Source organism: Lolium perenne, chromosome 4 (genome assembly GCF_019359855.2).
Source record: "Lolium perenne isolate Kyuss_39 chromosome 4, Kyuss_2.0, whole genome shotgun sequence".
Lineage (NCBI taxonomy): Eukaryota > Viridiplantae > Streptophyta > Magnoliopsida > Poales > Poaceae > Lolium > Lolium perenne.
The window spans coordinates 31,161,716-31,177,682 of record NC_067247.2 but is presented as its reverse complement, the minus strand read 5'-3'; the positions used below and the strand labels follow the sequence as shown (position 1 = coordinate 31,177,682).

General features: G+C 41.9%; 1 protein-coding gene across 3 annotated transcripts; it reads left to right on the top strand.

Annotated features, from left to right (window-relative positions):
* Positions 1–2,245: 2,245 nt before the first annotated feature.
* Positions 2,246–5,954, top strand: LOC127292087 (probable LRR receptor-like serine/threonine-protein kinase At3g47570). Of its 3 annotated transcripts, none has more exons than XM_051321437.2 (3): positions 2,246–2,586; positions 3,727–5,217; positions 5,355–5,954. In XM_051321437.2, exons 1-3 carry the CDS (start codon positions 2,298–2,300, stop codon positions 5,726–5,728), a joined length of 2,154 nt encoding a protein of 717 aa, XP_051177397.1. In that variant the 5' UTR covers positions 2,246–2,297; the 3' UTR covers positions 5,729–5,954. The 3 variants fall into 3 exon arrangements, with proteins under 3 accessions (XP_051177397.1, XP_051177396.1, XP_051177398.1); XM_051321438.2 differs by having other exon boundaries at positions 2,453–2,586; positions 4,385–5,217; XM_051321436.2 differs by having other exon boundaries at positions 2,246–5,217.
* Positions 5,955–15,967: the final 10,013 nt, after the last annotated feature.

Genomic DNA, 15,967 nt, shown 5'->3' with positions numbered 1-15,967 from the left:
CAAATCTATCAAAGACAATCTTTGCACCGGTGAGATTCATTCAAGTGTTGTTATCAAACACACAATACATGGAGTATAGACTTTGCTCTTTCACACCCGAAGAAGGACGAACTATATTAAAGGATATACACGAAGGCATATGTGGCCACCACGCAAGCAGCCGAGCAATTGCAGCCAAGGCCTTTCAAGCCGCATTTTACTGGTTATCAGCCATAGAGGTATGCCTAGCAGGCATGCCGAATAAAGTAACCTGATTCTATAAAGAAGCACGAAGCTCATGGACCCGAAGTTTTGGAGGCCCAGGAGGTTAAGGTTCTGCGAGTTAGGAAAATAGAATTATAATAGGGAGATTGTATCAATATAGGAAAGACCCAGAACGGCCCGACAGTTTGTAACTTGTACGACACGAAAAGACCTCGGCTTCGCCTTCTATATAAAGGGGAAGCCGAGGGACAAGAAAGGGATCGAATCATTGTAACCCTAGCCACCGTATTATTGAGTTGAGCACCTTTGTTCGGCTGAACTTTCAAGATTTACTTGCCCTCTACTTCTTAAGAAACCCTAAGTCTACAATCCGTAGGCATTGACAAGTTAATCCCTTGTCACTTATACTGCAGCCCATGAGACATACTCTATTATTAATCAAAATTTTGAGAACTCGTCATGAGGCTCGTGTGATGAAACGACACAACTCTATTCTCCTCAAACTTTGCATACAAGATTTCAATGATAATGCTTATGCTATTAAATACAAAGAAAGAACTCTTGATACCATATAATTTTGTTGGAGAAGTGATAAAAGCATAAGCTTTATGAAGCACATCGATGATGAAGAAAATGAAAAATCTATAGTTCCAACTAAGCTTTGGGACGTGTAGGATCTTCCATTTTCACCATCAACATATGATAGTAACTCCAAAACTGAATACTCTATTGTTATGGATGAGCCTATTCATGGAACATATTAATATAGTTCTGAATGTGATAATGATATGCCTGTGGATGATTTTATTGTTCCAAATAATGATTTTGTTGTTCCAATTATTTTATGGATATGAAAATTCTTATTGCAACCATAATGTTAATGATGATATAAATTCTTGCAACTATATTGAAAGAGGAAAGCATCTTAATGATTACTATGATATATTTAATGATCCTGTTCATATGTTAAAATGTTCTAAGTTGCATGTTTCAAATGTTCACACTATTGAATTTTCTTCTAGTATGGTAATTATTATGAAAAATATGTGATAATCGTTCTCATTATGTTATTAATAATTATATTACTGTATACGTTTCTTTTTAATCGTGAATGTCTTTTGGATCATGTTTTTTTTTTACAAAATGATGAACATTTTTTGATCCATCGTGAACAAGGGCGGATCTGCACCCAGGGCAGTCTGTCCTAGAGCCCTTGGCTTAGGCCCAAAAAATGTACTAAATTTTCTTTAACTTTTGGAAAATATTCATGTCAAATACTAGCTCAGTGCCTACACACAGACCAGCCGAAGGCGTGGCCCATTTTTGGTTCTGCTCATGATCATGAACATATTTAATTTAGAACCTCTGCTAAAAAAAATTAATTTAGAACCTCGTGAATATTTATTTAAACCCCTTGGCAATTCTCGGAGCTCTGTGAACAATTATTTAGAACAAGTGAACATTTCTATCTCTAGGAATGTTGTCTTTAAGGACCCGATAAACATTCTTTGAATCGTGTGAAATTATTTTCTTAAGCGAGAATGTTTATCTGTATCTCGTGATAATTTTGGATTTTGAAAACAAGGTTCTATTGGAACATAGTCGTTGTTGATCAGCACACGGCTTTTTTTCCTGCATTTTTATGATGGACAAGTCGATGTTTTCGTCTGCTCCTATATTAGCGGGTGAATTCGTGGATGCGTGGTGCATGTAGACTAGCCTGTAAAAACCGTGTCGCTGGGGCCAAGGTGCGATTGCTCCGCGCACCGTGATCCTTGACTGATGGATGGATGCACTAGTGGCGCGCGCGAGACGGATGAGATTCCGCATCACTTTCAGTCTACCACGGAAGACTATAATCTTTTGACTAGTGCGCACGCAGCATATTTTGACTCCAGTCGGAAAGCTGTCGTTATTTCTTGGACCTGAGACTCTTTTTGGACCTGATGAACACGCTTGAGTGTCGCTTGGCTAAGGACTCAAAATCGGGTGATCGATGCACTTGTGGCTTAGAAAGTATGCGGAAAACCCGTATAAATTCACCCCCTACTATCGCCGGTTGTTCACTGCACAGAGGTAAACAGCCCAGCTCAATGGCATCTCTATCTATGTCCTCCCACATTCCCATCTTCGTACTAGTTCTACTTTCTGCCATCTCCGATTCTTCCTCCAGTCCGACAAATGGCAATGACACCGACCTCAAAGCCCTACTGGCTTTCAAAGCACAGCTTGCTGACCCTCTCGGCATCCTCGCCGGCAACTGGACCACCGCTACTCCTTTCTGCCACTGGGTCGGTGTCTCCTGCAGCCGACGCAGGCAACGCATCAGCGCTCTATCATTGGTGAATACACCTCTCGTTGGATCCTTAGCGCCTCACCTCGGTAATCTCTCTTTCCTCTCTGTCCTTAACCTCACGAACACTAATCTTACGGGGCCTATCCCAGCCGAACTTGGCAGGCTGCGTCGTCTTAAATCTCTTGGCCTTATGGGAAATAGCCTATCAAATTCCATACCTACTGCCTTAGGGAACCTTACGAGGCTCAAGATTCTTATTCTAGCTTCCAACCAACTCTCAGGCAGTATTCCTCTTGAGATGATGATGCATATGCACAACCTTACGAAAATTTCTCTAGGAAGAAATTTCTTGAGTGGCCAAATACCACCGAATTTGTTCAACAACACACCTTCCTTGACATTCATAAATTTTGATAATAACAGTCTTTCAGGTCCTATACCACAGGCCATTGCATCCTTACCCATGCTCCAGGTCTTGGTCCTAGATTACAATCAACTCTCCGGCCTAGTACCACAAGCCATCTACAACATGTCTAGGCTGCGAGTAATGTCATTCACATCAAGCGGTAACTTGTGGGGAACGTTTCCAGCTGGAAACCAAACTTTCAGCCTCCCTATGTTGCAATATTTTTCGGTGGCTCGTAACAATTTCTTATCCGGTCGATTTCCATCCGGGCTTGCGTCATGCAAGTTCCTACAAGAAATGTTCTTGTGTGGAAATTCCTTTTTAGACGTGGTGCCGACATGGTTGGCCAAATTGACAAATCTCGAAAATCTTAATATTGGGTTTAATCACCTTGTTGGCACAATCCCGGTGACCCTTCACAATCTCACCAAACTTACTACACTACACCTTGGACATGGCAATCTAACCGGACAGATTCCACCAGAATTATGTCTCATGCCAGAGCTCTCATATTTGTATCTTGGAGGCAATCGATTGATAGGTGAAGTTCCAGCTTCTCTTGGGAACTTTTCAAAATTAACTTACCTATCTTTGCGGGAAAATCAGTTGTCTGGCCAAGTACCAACAACACTGGCAGAAAACACACTTCTGTACAAGCTTGATTTGTCACAAAATAATTTTGTGGGAAATCTAGACTTCTTGTCAGACCTTTCCAAGTGCAGACAACTTAAACAACTTATTCTAGAAGGAAATTCATTCACAGGCCTCCTCCCTAGCAGCGTGGGAAATCTCACTTCAGGACTACTCACTTTCTTTGCAGGTTTCAACAAGTTAATAGGTGGACTTCCGGGAGAAATTTCAAACATAAGCGACCTTGAATGGATAGATCTTACTGAAAACCTATTCACCAAGCCAATCCCAAAATCTTTAGCTACGTTAGAAAATCTCATGCGGCTTGATCTATCTCACAATGAAATGTTAGGCCCTATACCAGAAAACATTGGTATGCTCAGTAATCTACAACGGTTATTTCTCCAGTCAAACAAGTTCTTGGGCTCTATACCAGAAAGCTTTGGCAATCTTAGTTCGTTAGAAAACATCAATTTGTCCAACAACCAGTTAAGTTCGGCAATACCCGTGAGCCTTTTCCACCTTGATAAGCTTACACAACTAGATCTGTCTCATAATTATTTTTCCGGTGCAGTACCAGCTAATGTTTCTGGTCTAAGACAAACATATCAAATGGACCTTTCTTACAACTTGTTGACAGGAAGCTTCCCTGAAACATTTGAACATTTCAATATGCTAATCTACCTAAATTTATCGTGTAACTCCTTCGAAGGATCAACTCTAGGTGCACTTGAAAAACTAGAAAGCTTAACAACATTAGATCTTTCATCTAATAATCTCTCTGGTACCATTCCCATATTCCTTGCCAATTTTACATACTTGACTACCTTGAACCTCTCATTCAATAGGCTAGAAGGCCAAATACCCGAGGGAGGAGTTTTCTCAAATCTCACATTGCAATCTTTGGTTGGGAATGCTGGTCTATGTGGCTCTCCACGGCTAGGATTTCCACCATGCCTTGATAGATCTCACTCAACTAATCTACACTTGGTTCAGTTTCTACTCCCAACAGTCATATTAGCTTTTGGTGCCATTGCCATTTGCTTATATGTATGGTCTGGAAAGAAACTTGGGAACAGAGAGGACAAAGCTTCTGTTGAGCCAACCGATGGTACAGGCCATCAGATAGTGTCATATCATGAGCTTGCCCGTGCCACCAATAATTTTAGTGATCAAAACATCTTGGGATCTGGATGCTTTGGGAGAGTCTATAAGGGCCAGCTGACTAGTGGACTGGTGGTTGCGATAAAAGTTCTTGACATGCAGCTAGAGCAGGCCATCAGAAGTTTCGATGCAGAGTGTCGAGTGCTTCGTATGGCGCGACACCGCAACCTGATAAGGATTCTTAACACATGTTCCAACCTTGACTTCAGAGCACTAGTGCTTCATTACATGCCAAATGGAAGCTTAGAAATGCACCTACATGGTTCTGAGAGTACAACAACGCGCCTGGGTTTCCTTGAGAGACTTGGCACCATGTTAGATGTGTCGATGGCATTGAATTATCTACACCATGAGCACTACGAGGTGATCTTGCATTGTGACTTGAAGCCTAGCAATGTATTGTTTGACGAGGAGATGACGGCGCATGTGGCAGACTTTGGCATTGCAAGGTTGCTCCTGAATGACAACTCCATTATAAGTGCGAGTATGCCTGGGACGGTTGGGTACATGGCACCAGGTACTTAATTTGCTAGCTTTTGCCATTTTATTCAACATATTATTGCTTAAACTGTTGATAAATTACGGTAACAGTACCACTCAAAACATCATGGTTAAGCAACGGTGCTTTAATTCGTTTTATGTTTTCTTGACCAGAGTACGGGTTATTTGGAAAAGCATCACGAAAAAGTGACGTGTTCGGTTTCGGAATCATGCTCCTTGAAGTCTTCACCAGAAAAAGACCCACTGACGCTATGTTCAGTGAGCAATTAACACTTAGAAAGTGGGTCCATGAGGCATTTCCCGAAGGGCTTTTGAAGGTCGTTGATGGCCAGCTACTACAAGACAACTCTCTTTCTTGCATCTTAGACGATGGCTTTCTTGCTTCCGTATTTGAGCTGGGTTTGATTTGTTCCAGCGACTCACCTGACCAGAGGATGACGATGCATGATGTGGTCGTGACGCTGAAAAAGATCGCAGGCGAGTATACTAAACGGACATCAATGACATTGTGCAACTCAGAAAAGTGATCAGTCTACCCTGGTGCTTACATCTCACCTATGACTAGCTATGAATGGGTGTATGCGTTTTTTTACACTTATAGCAGCCACGTGCCTTCTGAAATAGGCACGGCTGGCATTAGGCTGCATGCGTGTGTCTTATTACTTGACCTCTATACCTAGTGGACGTGCAAAATTGAACATTATGGGTTGGTTTCTCGCTATGAATATATAAATTTTCCGAGAGGGGCCGCTACATCTGGCTTTCCCGAATTGATCAATAAAGCGGTACAAATTCCCTAAAAGAGTAAATATAGGGTGGAGAGCTAGCGGAAAAACATGTGTCTTCTATATGGGGCTGCTTGCAGATGTTTGTCCACGGCGGTGTTGACCTGGCAAGGAAAATGTTACTTGTACTTCACTGATGTTAGAACATCATGCGTATAGATGTAACCGTTACCTCTCCAAATAAATAAGAGGTTCTACGTCAGTTCCTTGAAAAAGATCGCCAATAGATGAGACAGCTAAACATCTATTTTAGCCCTGAATTTCCTTTGCTTTTCCTGAAGCTTGATTTAGCCAAAGCGTCTAATTCGATAACTGAGACTACTTGCTTGAGGCTTTATAAGCTTGGGGAGCAATGATGAAGAATTATTTTTCTGCGGCTCTCATCTGCTTCTTCAAGAGTGCTTCTGAATGGCTCTCATGGTCAGCCTCTCACCCATCGTCGTGGATCAAGGCAGGGCGATCCCTTAGCTCCCATTGGAGCCTTTGCACAGAATCCTTGTGAATGCTGCAAACGCTAGAATCATGTCCAGTATCTCCGAGCAAACCGACATAATGTTCACGAGCTTCTACGTCGATGATCGATACAGCCTTATTTTTTTTAACCCTGTCAAAGAGAAAGTTAAAAGTGTTTTTGACATCCTGGCTTTCTCTGGACAAGCCTCGGGGCTGCATATAAATATCAACAAATGCACCATATTTCCCATTCGTTGTGAGATACTGTACCAGAATGACCTGATCGCTGATTTTTGGCTGCACTATTGGCTCCCTCTTCTGCACTTATCTGGACCTCCCTCTCAGCTGCAGAAAGCCAATGAAGATATACTATCAGAAATACATTGACCAGATTGCAAGCAAGATTAAGCCATATAAAGGGAAATTAATGTCTAGAAAAGGAAGGCTGACCCTTGTGAACTCTGTAATCACCTCCTCCATGACCTATTTCCTGTCAAAACAATTTTTTTTTTGCATACCACGCTTATCACGTGGTATTTCCTGACAATGTTTGACCCTGCAGAATGGATGACAAAGAAGATAGGCAGAATAAGGAAGAAATTTCTATGGTGCGGAGAAGAAAATGCTTCAAGGAAAAAATGTATGATTAACAAGTGTGCTCTCCCAAATACCTTGGAGGATTGGGAATCAAAGACCTCAATTCTTTTAGCAGAGCCCTTCGACTGCGCTAGGTCTGGTTTGACTGGCACAATGACGACCGGCCATGGCATGGCCTTCCACTTCGTGTATTGCATTAATCTCAAGCAAAAAAAACTCTTCCGGAATGATCCTTGGCATCAGGGTATTGCATTGCAACACAGTTCCCTGGCCTCTTCAAGCTTGCTTGGAGGAAAAAATTTGACTGTCAAAGATGGGCTAACCAATGTCACATGGATGAAAGGATTGCAGCGTATAAACTCTCAAAAGTTGATTGATCTTTTTGTTTCTCTCTAGAACTCCTTACAAGTGATCACCATTTCCCCTGATGAAGATACGATTTCGTGCACATAAGCATCAGACAACACTTACACAACTGCTTATGCTTACTCTGCTTGCTTTTTTGTGCGGATACCACAACCTCTTCTCAGAGATGCTTGGTGAAAGAGGACGTCTCCCCGTAAGTGTTTTGTGTTTTTGTTGACAACACTAGAATATAACATAACGTTTGTGTAGTCCCTCATATGCTTGTAGGTACACGGTATACTCGGAAGACTAAGATCATAGCTAGTTTAGTGTGATAGGTTTCGCTGTTACTTGTGTGTGTGTTGGGTTGTAACAGCTGTAGGAGTTATCGTGGAGATGAGGAGAACACATGGAATCCGCTTGACCGGTTGTACCAGTGCTGGGAGCGGTAGTACTGCTACCGCCTCCAGCAATAGGTACACGTCAGCTGGAACTGCAGCTGTGGTACTACCGGCTCTCCCGCAGTGCTGGTACTACCGCTTGTAGTACCGCTTCCGATACCGCACGTAAGATAACCCCCCTGGAACCCTCACGGTATTTGTGTGGTACTTGCACCGAAAGTACCGCTCGAATTCACTTGTCGAGTGACTCGCGGTACTACCGGTTGAGGTACCGGTCAAGTACCGCTTATATTCTCAAGTTGCGGTAGTTCCGCCCCTAGTACCGCTTGGGTACCGCGAGGTATCCAGTAAGCATTTTCATGATGCCGGTACCTCAAGCGGTACTGGGACCGGAAGTACCAGTCGTGTGGGATTTACCCAGTTTGGTGGGGTAACGGTAATACAGACGCAATAGTACCACCCGTACCGGTCATGCGGGATGAGCTGATCTGCTGCTTTTTGAATGACCCTATATAAGAGGTGTCTTCTTCCTTAGCTCGCCCAAGCATCTTGACACTCTCTCTCCTCCATTGCAGCAGAGCTCAAACCTTGAGTATCTCCCTCCCCATCCAACCAATCAAATTCATACTTTGAGGAGTGGTGGAGGAGGCCCCGATCTTGTAGGGATTCGTAGCATAGAAAACAAAAAATTCCTACCGCAAGAACAAATAACAAGCCAAGATCTAATATAGTAGATGGTAGCAACGAGGTGAAGATCATCATACCCTTGAAGATATCTAAGCGTTAACGAGATAGATCTCGTGGTTGATGTAGTCGACCACTCTTCGCTTGCAAAAGCGCGTAGAAGATCTTGACGGTGCTACAGTCGGGCAGCACCTCCGCACTCAGTCACACGTACGGTGTTGATGACGACGTCCTTCTCCCCGTTCCAGCGGGCAGCGGATATAGTAGATCCTCCTCGGAATCCCGCCAGCACGACGGTGTGGTGACGGTGGTGGTGGAGATCTCCGGCAGCGCTTCGCCGTAAGCAACTCGAGAGAATTAGGAGGAGGGAGTAGCAAGGGTTTGGGAGAGGGATGGCTCTTGGGCGCCGGCCTTGGGAGCCCTTGGGTGGTGCGGTTATTGGTGTAGCCAGCCCCCTCCCCTCTCCCTCTCTTTATATAGGTGGAAACCCCTAGGGTTACCCCAAAACCAATCTGAAGTCCAACTCCAAAAACTGCCAGAATAGGGAAACCTAGGTGGAGTGGGATTGCTCCCTTTCCCGTCCCTTGGCCAGCCAAGGTGGTGCAGTCCACCATCGACTCCACCTCCCCTCTTGGTTGGCCGGCTAGGGTTGGTGGAGTCCATCCGGGACTCCACCTTCCATGGTGATTTATTCCGTATGCTTCTAGAACCTTCTAGTACCTTTCATAAATGCAACGGATCATTTCCAAACTTGGAAAGTGACTTCCTATATATGAATCTTATTCTCCAGACCATTCCGGAACTCCTCCTGATATCCTGGATCCCATCTGAGACTCCGAACAATATTCGAACTCCATTCCATATTCCATATCTACTTAAAATAATATCGAACCTTAAGTGTGTCACCCTACGGTTCGTGAACTATGCAGACATATAATCGAGACTCTTCTCCGATTAATAACTAACAGCGGGACCTGAAGATCCATGATAGCTCCCACATATTCAACGATGACTTCGTGATCGAAAGAACCATTTACATACGATATCGATTCCCTTTGTCTCGCGATATTTTACTTATCCGAAGTTTGATCGTCGGTATCTTCATACCTAGTTGAACCTCGTTACCGATAAGTACTCTTTACTCGTACCGTGATGTGATATCCGTTGTGAGCCAGTCACATGCTTGCCAGCTAGTTGGATGTCATTTCACCGAGAGGGTCTAGAGTATATTTATCCGTCATTAGGATGGACAAATCCCACTATTGATCCACGTGCTTCAACCCTATACTTTTCGAACACTTAATGCCACCTTTATAAGAACCGATTTTCGAAGTAGTGTTTGGTGTCATCAAAGCATCCATCCGGTGTAGGTGATTAACATGATCTCATGGTCAAAGGATTAGGTTACTATGTATCTTAAATCTTGAAGCACAACGAACTAAATAACTTGATCATATGCTACGCTTACTATGGGTGTATGTCCATCACATTATTTACCAAATGATATGACCTTATTATTAATAACATCCAATGTTCATGATCAGAAAACTATGATCATCTATCAATCAACAAGCTAGTTTAACAAGAGGCTTACTAGGGACTACTTTATGTTTACAAAACACACAAGTATTAATGTTTTCGGTTAATACAATTATAGCATGGGATGCAAACATTTATCATAAACACAAATATATTAATAATAACTATTTTATTATTGCCTCTTGGGTATATCTCCAACAGATCTATCATCCCACCAAGGAAGTTTACACCAATCACCACCTATCTTGTGTGGATCTTGTAGTTAGGATTCCTTTTGTGGAACCCCTTGGAGATGAGCTCCTATGGAGGCTTTTGGGTTGTGCTGGTCCCATAGGGTGTTGGGAGCCTCTGTTGTTGTGGAGCTCGCCCCAACCTTGTGTGAAGGAATAGCCGCCTCAATCGGCCTTGTTAGTGGAGGAAAGGCAACTCGTTTGTGGGGTTCCCTTGAGGAAGAAGGTGGGGCATTTAACCTGCAATAAGCTGAACATCGGCTTCACAAAAGTTAGTTACCCAATGATACAAAACTGCCGGTTGAATATCTTATTTATATGATTATGAGTGGTATTTTGAAAACATGTATCCATACGTCTGGCGGGTCTTCATCTTTGCATCATATAATTTTTTTAGTGCCCCAAGTATATATTGGGGAGGGGTGAGGGGGGGGGGGGCATTGGACCCTCCTCGTTTATTATACTACCATGTTCTTTACTCGTAAGAGAACTATCACACTTTTTTTGGAATAAAAATATTAAAGAGGCAACTTGGAATGCGTTTATGAATTCAAGTTAGACATTTGATATACCTTCTCGATGGACCTTCCACTGACAATGGAAGTCAATACCAACTATGCGGCCTTTTGATGGCCTCTCCCATCTGATGAATAAAATTTAAAATAAGCAAGTTTACGACATTTCAACTAACATGGTTATATTGGACGATCACTATATTTATCTAAAATGGTATGAACACCCTATCAGGATCTTTCAGTATGGGTCCATCATAGTCCAGAGAGGGTAAACTATTTTTGCCTTGTGTCACTGCTATGATGTCATCAAACTAAGTAATGGCAGAAGCACATTTTACCAACAATAAACTAAACATCAAATAAATGTTTCATAAAAGTCGGCTACTTGGTGATATAACCTGAGGATCAAATATATCCTTTATCTATTTAAAACAGTATTTCGAGTTCATATCTACCTATACATATATCATGAGTCTTCTTCTTTGCATAATTTATAAACTTTTGGACTTAATGTTTGAAAATATGCCGATCTTGCTTAAAATAGGAGGCATGCATATGAAATTTGGTGATATCTGATTTATGCCAGCACAATAAGGAATCATGTCAAACATTCATGTGTACAGAAACCCCAAAAATTACATAAACATATACTCTATTTCTAAGACAACTGGCAAATTTTTTCAAAAGCCAACATGGAGTGCATTTAGGCATTAATTCAACGGTTAAAAGTCCGTTGCCATCAGGATTTTCACCTAGTGACTACCAACATAGTGCATCCCATCTAGCTTTACAAAGTCCTTTAACTACACGTCTAGTCATCTATGAGATTGTTATTGAGGAAAAAAAATCCAAAATTCAAAGCTAGACACCTGTTATTCCTTCTCGATGGACCTTCCGCTCACAATGCAGAAGGGAACAACTCTGCATCCTTTGTAATGGACGATGTAATCATTATTGCTTATAATAATAAAGATTACACAGTTGTTCAAAAGAATACTATATTTACACATTGGACACTGACATATAGATGTGCAGTTTCACCCGGGAAGATATGCTCTTTGGGTGAGGGGGGGGGGGGGGGCATTGGCCCCTCCCTCGTTTATTATACTACCATGTTCTTTACTCGTAAGAGAACTATCACACTTTTTTGGAATAAAAATATTAAAGAGGCAACTTGGAATGCGTTTATGAATTCAAGTTAGACAATTGATATACCTTCTTGATGGACCTTCCACTGACAATGGAAGTCAATACCAACTATGCGGGACTTTTGATGGCCTCTCCCATCTGATGAATAAATTTTAAAATAAGCAATTTTACGACATTTCAACTAACATGGTTATATTGGACGATCACTATATTTAGCTAAAGTGGTATGAACACCCTATCAGGATCTTTCAGTATGGGTCCATCATAGTCCAGAGAGGGTAAACTATTTTTGCCTTGTGCCACTGCTATGATATCGTCAAACTAAGTAATGGCAGAAGCACATCTATACTTCTTATAAAACAAAATTCCACTAAGTGTAATTAATATTTGTCTATCTCAACATGCAAGCTATTCACATCACCTACTTCCTTAGCCAATTATTTGTCCACCTCATCCCACTAATAGTAGTCCTTATTTATTATCTATCTCTACATGCAAGATATTTGTTTAGATTATTTTTACGGTTTTGCTATGTCTCAGTCAACTGAGATTTTCTTAAGTCTAAGTCACTTACAAAAATGTGCTTTGAGTTGCACTTCTCTGTTAAAAAAATGCAATTACACTTTTCTGACAGAAATATGCAACTGAACCGAGTTGCACTTTTCTTTGAACTGTAGTTGCACTTTTCTGAGTTGACTGAGACTTAAGAAAATCTCAGTCAACTGAGACATAGGCTCACCCTTATTTTTAACCACTAAACTAGAAATGCCATTCTTTTTATTTTCCGCTTGATTGATAATATCGCGCCCTCATGCTATATCATTACATAGTTAAGTCATGTGCAACTTAAACACCAAATTATTTTGGCAACCAAATAAACTCTTTGCGAATTAAACTCAGTGTTAATTATGAGCTCTTATATATGTAACCATACATGATATTTTTAAAAACGTAATGCCGCGATGTGCATGCATTTTTCATGCAAGACATCCATATCATATGGTTCTATAGTCGGTTGATTTCACCTTATCTAAATCAATCACGTGCACTTCTGAAATATAACAATCTTGAAATTTTCAAATACTTATCTATTTTATGGCTATTAAATTTAGTATCTTAGCTACTATGGCCAACTAAATATTGCATATTCTATAAACCAAGTTTTATGTGTTTTATTAGATTTCTTAAAGAGATATCCGCTGCAACGCGCGTGGTATCGTTCTAGTTTTACCAACAATAAACTAAACATCAAATAAATGTTTCATAAAAGTCGTCTACTTGGTGATATAACCTGAGGATCAAATATATCATTTATCTATTTAAACAGTATTTCGAGTTCATATCTACCTATACCTATATCATGAGTCTTCTTCTTTGCATAATTTATAAATGGACTTAATGTTTTAAAATGGGCCGATCTTGCTTAAAATAGGAGGCATGTATATGAAATTTGGTGATATCTGATTTATGCCAGCACAATAAGGAATCATGACAAACATTCATGTGTACAGAATGAAGGAGATATGCCCTAGAGGCAATAATAAAGTGGTTATTATTTATATCTTTATGTTTATGATAAATGTTTATATATCATGCTAGAATTGTATTAACCGAAACATTAGTACATGTGTGATATGTAGACAAACAAGAAGTCCCTAGTATGCCTCTTAAACTAGCTTGTTGATTAATGGATGATTAGTTTCATAATCATGAACATTGGATGTTATTAATAACAAGGTTATGTCATTGTGTGAATGATATAATGGACACACCCAATTAAGCGTAGCATAAGATCTCGTCATTAAGTTATTTGCTATAAGCTTTCGATACATAGTTACCTAGTCCTTATGACCATGAGATCATGTAAATCACTTATACCGGAAAGGTACTTTGATTACACCAAACACCACTGCGTAAATGGGTGGCTATAAAGGTGGGATTAAGTATCCGGAAAGTATGAGTTGAGGCATATGGATCAACAGTGGGATTTGTCCATCCCGATGACGGATAGATATACTCTGGGCCCTCTCGGTGGAATGTCGTCTAATGTCTTGCAAGCATATGAATGAGTTCATAAGAGACCACATACCACGGTACGAGTAAAGAGTACTTGTCAGGAGACGAGGTTGAACAAGGTATAGAGTGATACCGAAGATCAAACCTCGGACAAGTAAAATATCGCGAGACAAAGGGAATTGGTAATATATGTGTATGGTTCATTCGATCACTAAAGTCATCGTTGAATATGTGGGAGCCATTATGGATCTCCAGATCCCGCTATTGGTTATTGGTCGGAGTGAGTACTCAACCATGTCCGCATAGTTCTCGAACCGTAGGGTGACACACTTAAAGTTGGATGTTGAAATGGTAGCACTTGAATTATGGAATGGAGTTCGAATATTTGTTCGGAGTCCCGGATGAGATCCCGGACATCACGAGGAGTTCCGGAATGGTCCGGAGAATAAGATTCATATATAGGATGTCATTTTATGTGAAATAAAATGTCGCGGAAGGTTCTATGGAAGGTTCTAGAAGGTTCTAGAAAAGTCCGGAAGAAACCACCAAGGAAGGTGGAGTCCACAAGGGACTCCACCTCCATGGCCGGCCAGCCCTAGTGGGGGTGGAGTCCCAAGTGGACTCCACCATAGGGGGCCGGCCACCCCCCACATGGGAGGTGGGAATCCCACCTTTGGGTGGGAGTCCTAGTTGGGCTAGGTTTGCCCCCTCCTATGGAAGGTTTTGGTTTCGGGTCTTATTCGAAGACTTGGACACCAACACTTGGGATCCACCTATATAATGAGGGGCCAAGGGAGGGGGCCGGCCACCCAAAGACCACAAGCTGGCCGCCCCCCTTGAAGTGGCCGGCCACCCCCTCCCAAACCCTAGCCGCCCCCCTCTCCTCCATATCTCCCGCGTAGCTTAGCGAAGCTCCGCCGGACTTCTCCACCGCCACCGACACCACGCCGTCGTGCTGTCAGATTCAAGAGGAGCTACTACTTCCGCTGCCCGCTGGAACGGGGAGGTGGACGTCGTCTTCATCAACAACCGAACGTGTGACCGAGTACGGAGGTGCTGCCTGCTCGTGGCGCCGGAACCGATCGTGATCAAGATCTTCTACGCGCTTGCAAGCGGCAAGTGATCGTCTACCGCAGCAACAAGAGCCTCATCTTGTAGGCTTTGGAATCTCTTCAAGGGTGAGACTCGATACCCCCTCGTTGCTACCGTCTTCTAGATTGCATCTTGGCTTGGATTGCGTGTTCGCCGTAGGAAAATTTTTGTTTTCTATGCAACGTTATCCTACAGTGGTATCAGAGCCGTGTCTATGCATAGATGGTTGCACGAGTAGAACACAATGGTTTGTGGGCGTTGATGCTCTTGTTATCTTTAGTTTGAGTACTTTGCATCTTTATGGCATAGTGGGATGAAGCGGCTCGGACTAACTTTACATGACCGCGTTCATGAGACTTGTTCCTCGTTCGACATGCAACTTGTATTGCATAAGAGGCTTTGCGGGTGTCTGTCTCTCCTACTATAGTAAAGATTCAATTTACTCTTCTATTGAAAACATTAGTATCAACGTTGTGGTTCATGTTCGTAGGTAGATTAGATCTCTCTCGAAAACCCTAAACCACGTAAAATATGCAAACCAAATTAGAGACGTCTAACTTGTTTTTGCAGGGTTTGGTGATGTGATATGGCCATAATGTGATGATGAATATGTATGAGATGATCATTATTGTATTGTGGCAACCGGCAGGAGCCTTATGGTTGTCTTTAAATTTCATGTTGAGTAGTATTTCAAAGTAGTTGTAATAGTTGCTACGTGGAGGACAATCATGAAGACGGCGCCATTGACCTTGACGCTACGCCGACGATGATGGAGATCATGCCCGAAGATGATGGAGATCATATCCGTGCTTTGGAGATGAAGATCAAAGGCGCAAGAACAAAAGGGCCATATCATATCACATATGAACTGCATGTGATGTTAATCCTTTTTATGCATCTTATTTTGCTTAGATCGCGACGGTAGCATTATAAGATGATCCTCACTAAAATCTCAAGATA

Excerpts from the sequence above, each read along its gene's own strand:
- LOC127292087 (XM_051321436.2), top strand. The coding sequence starts at position 2,298 with ATGGCATCTCTATCTATGTCCTCCCACATTCCCATCTTCGTACTAGTT. Across the intron at positions 5,218-5,354 it reads GGTTGGGTACATGGCACCAG|AGTACGGGTTATTTGGAAAA; the intron begins GTACTTAATTTG and ends TTTCTTGACCAG.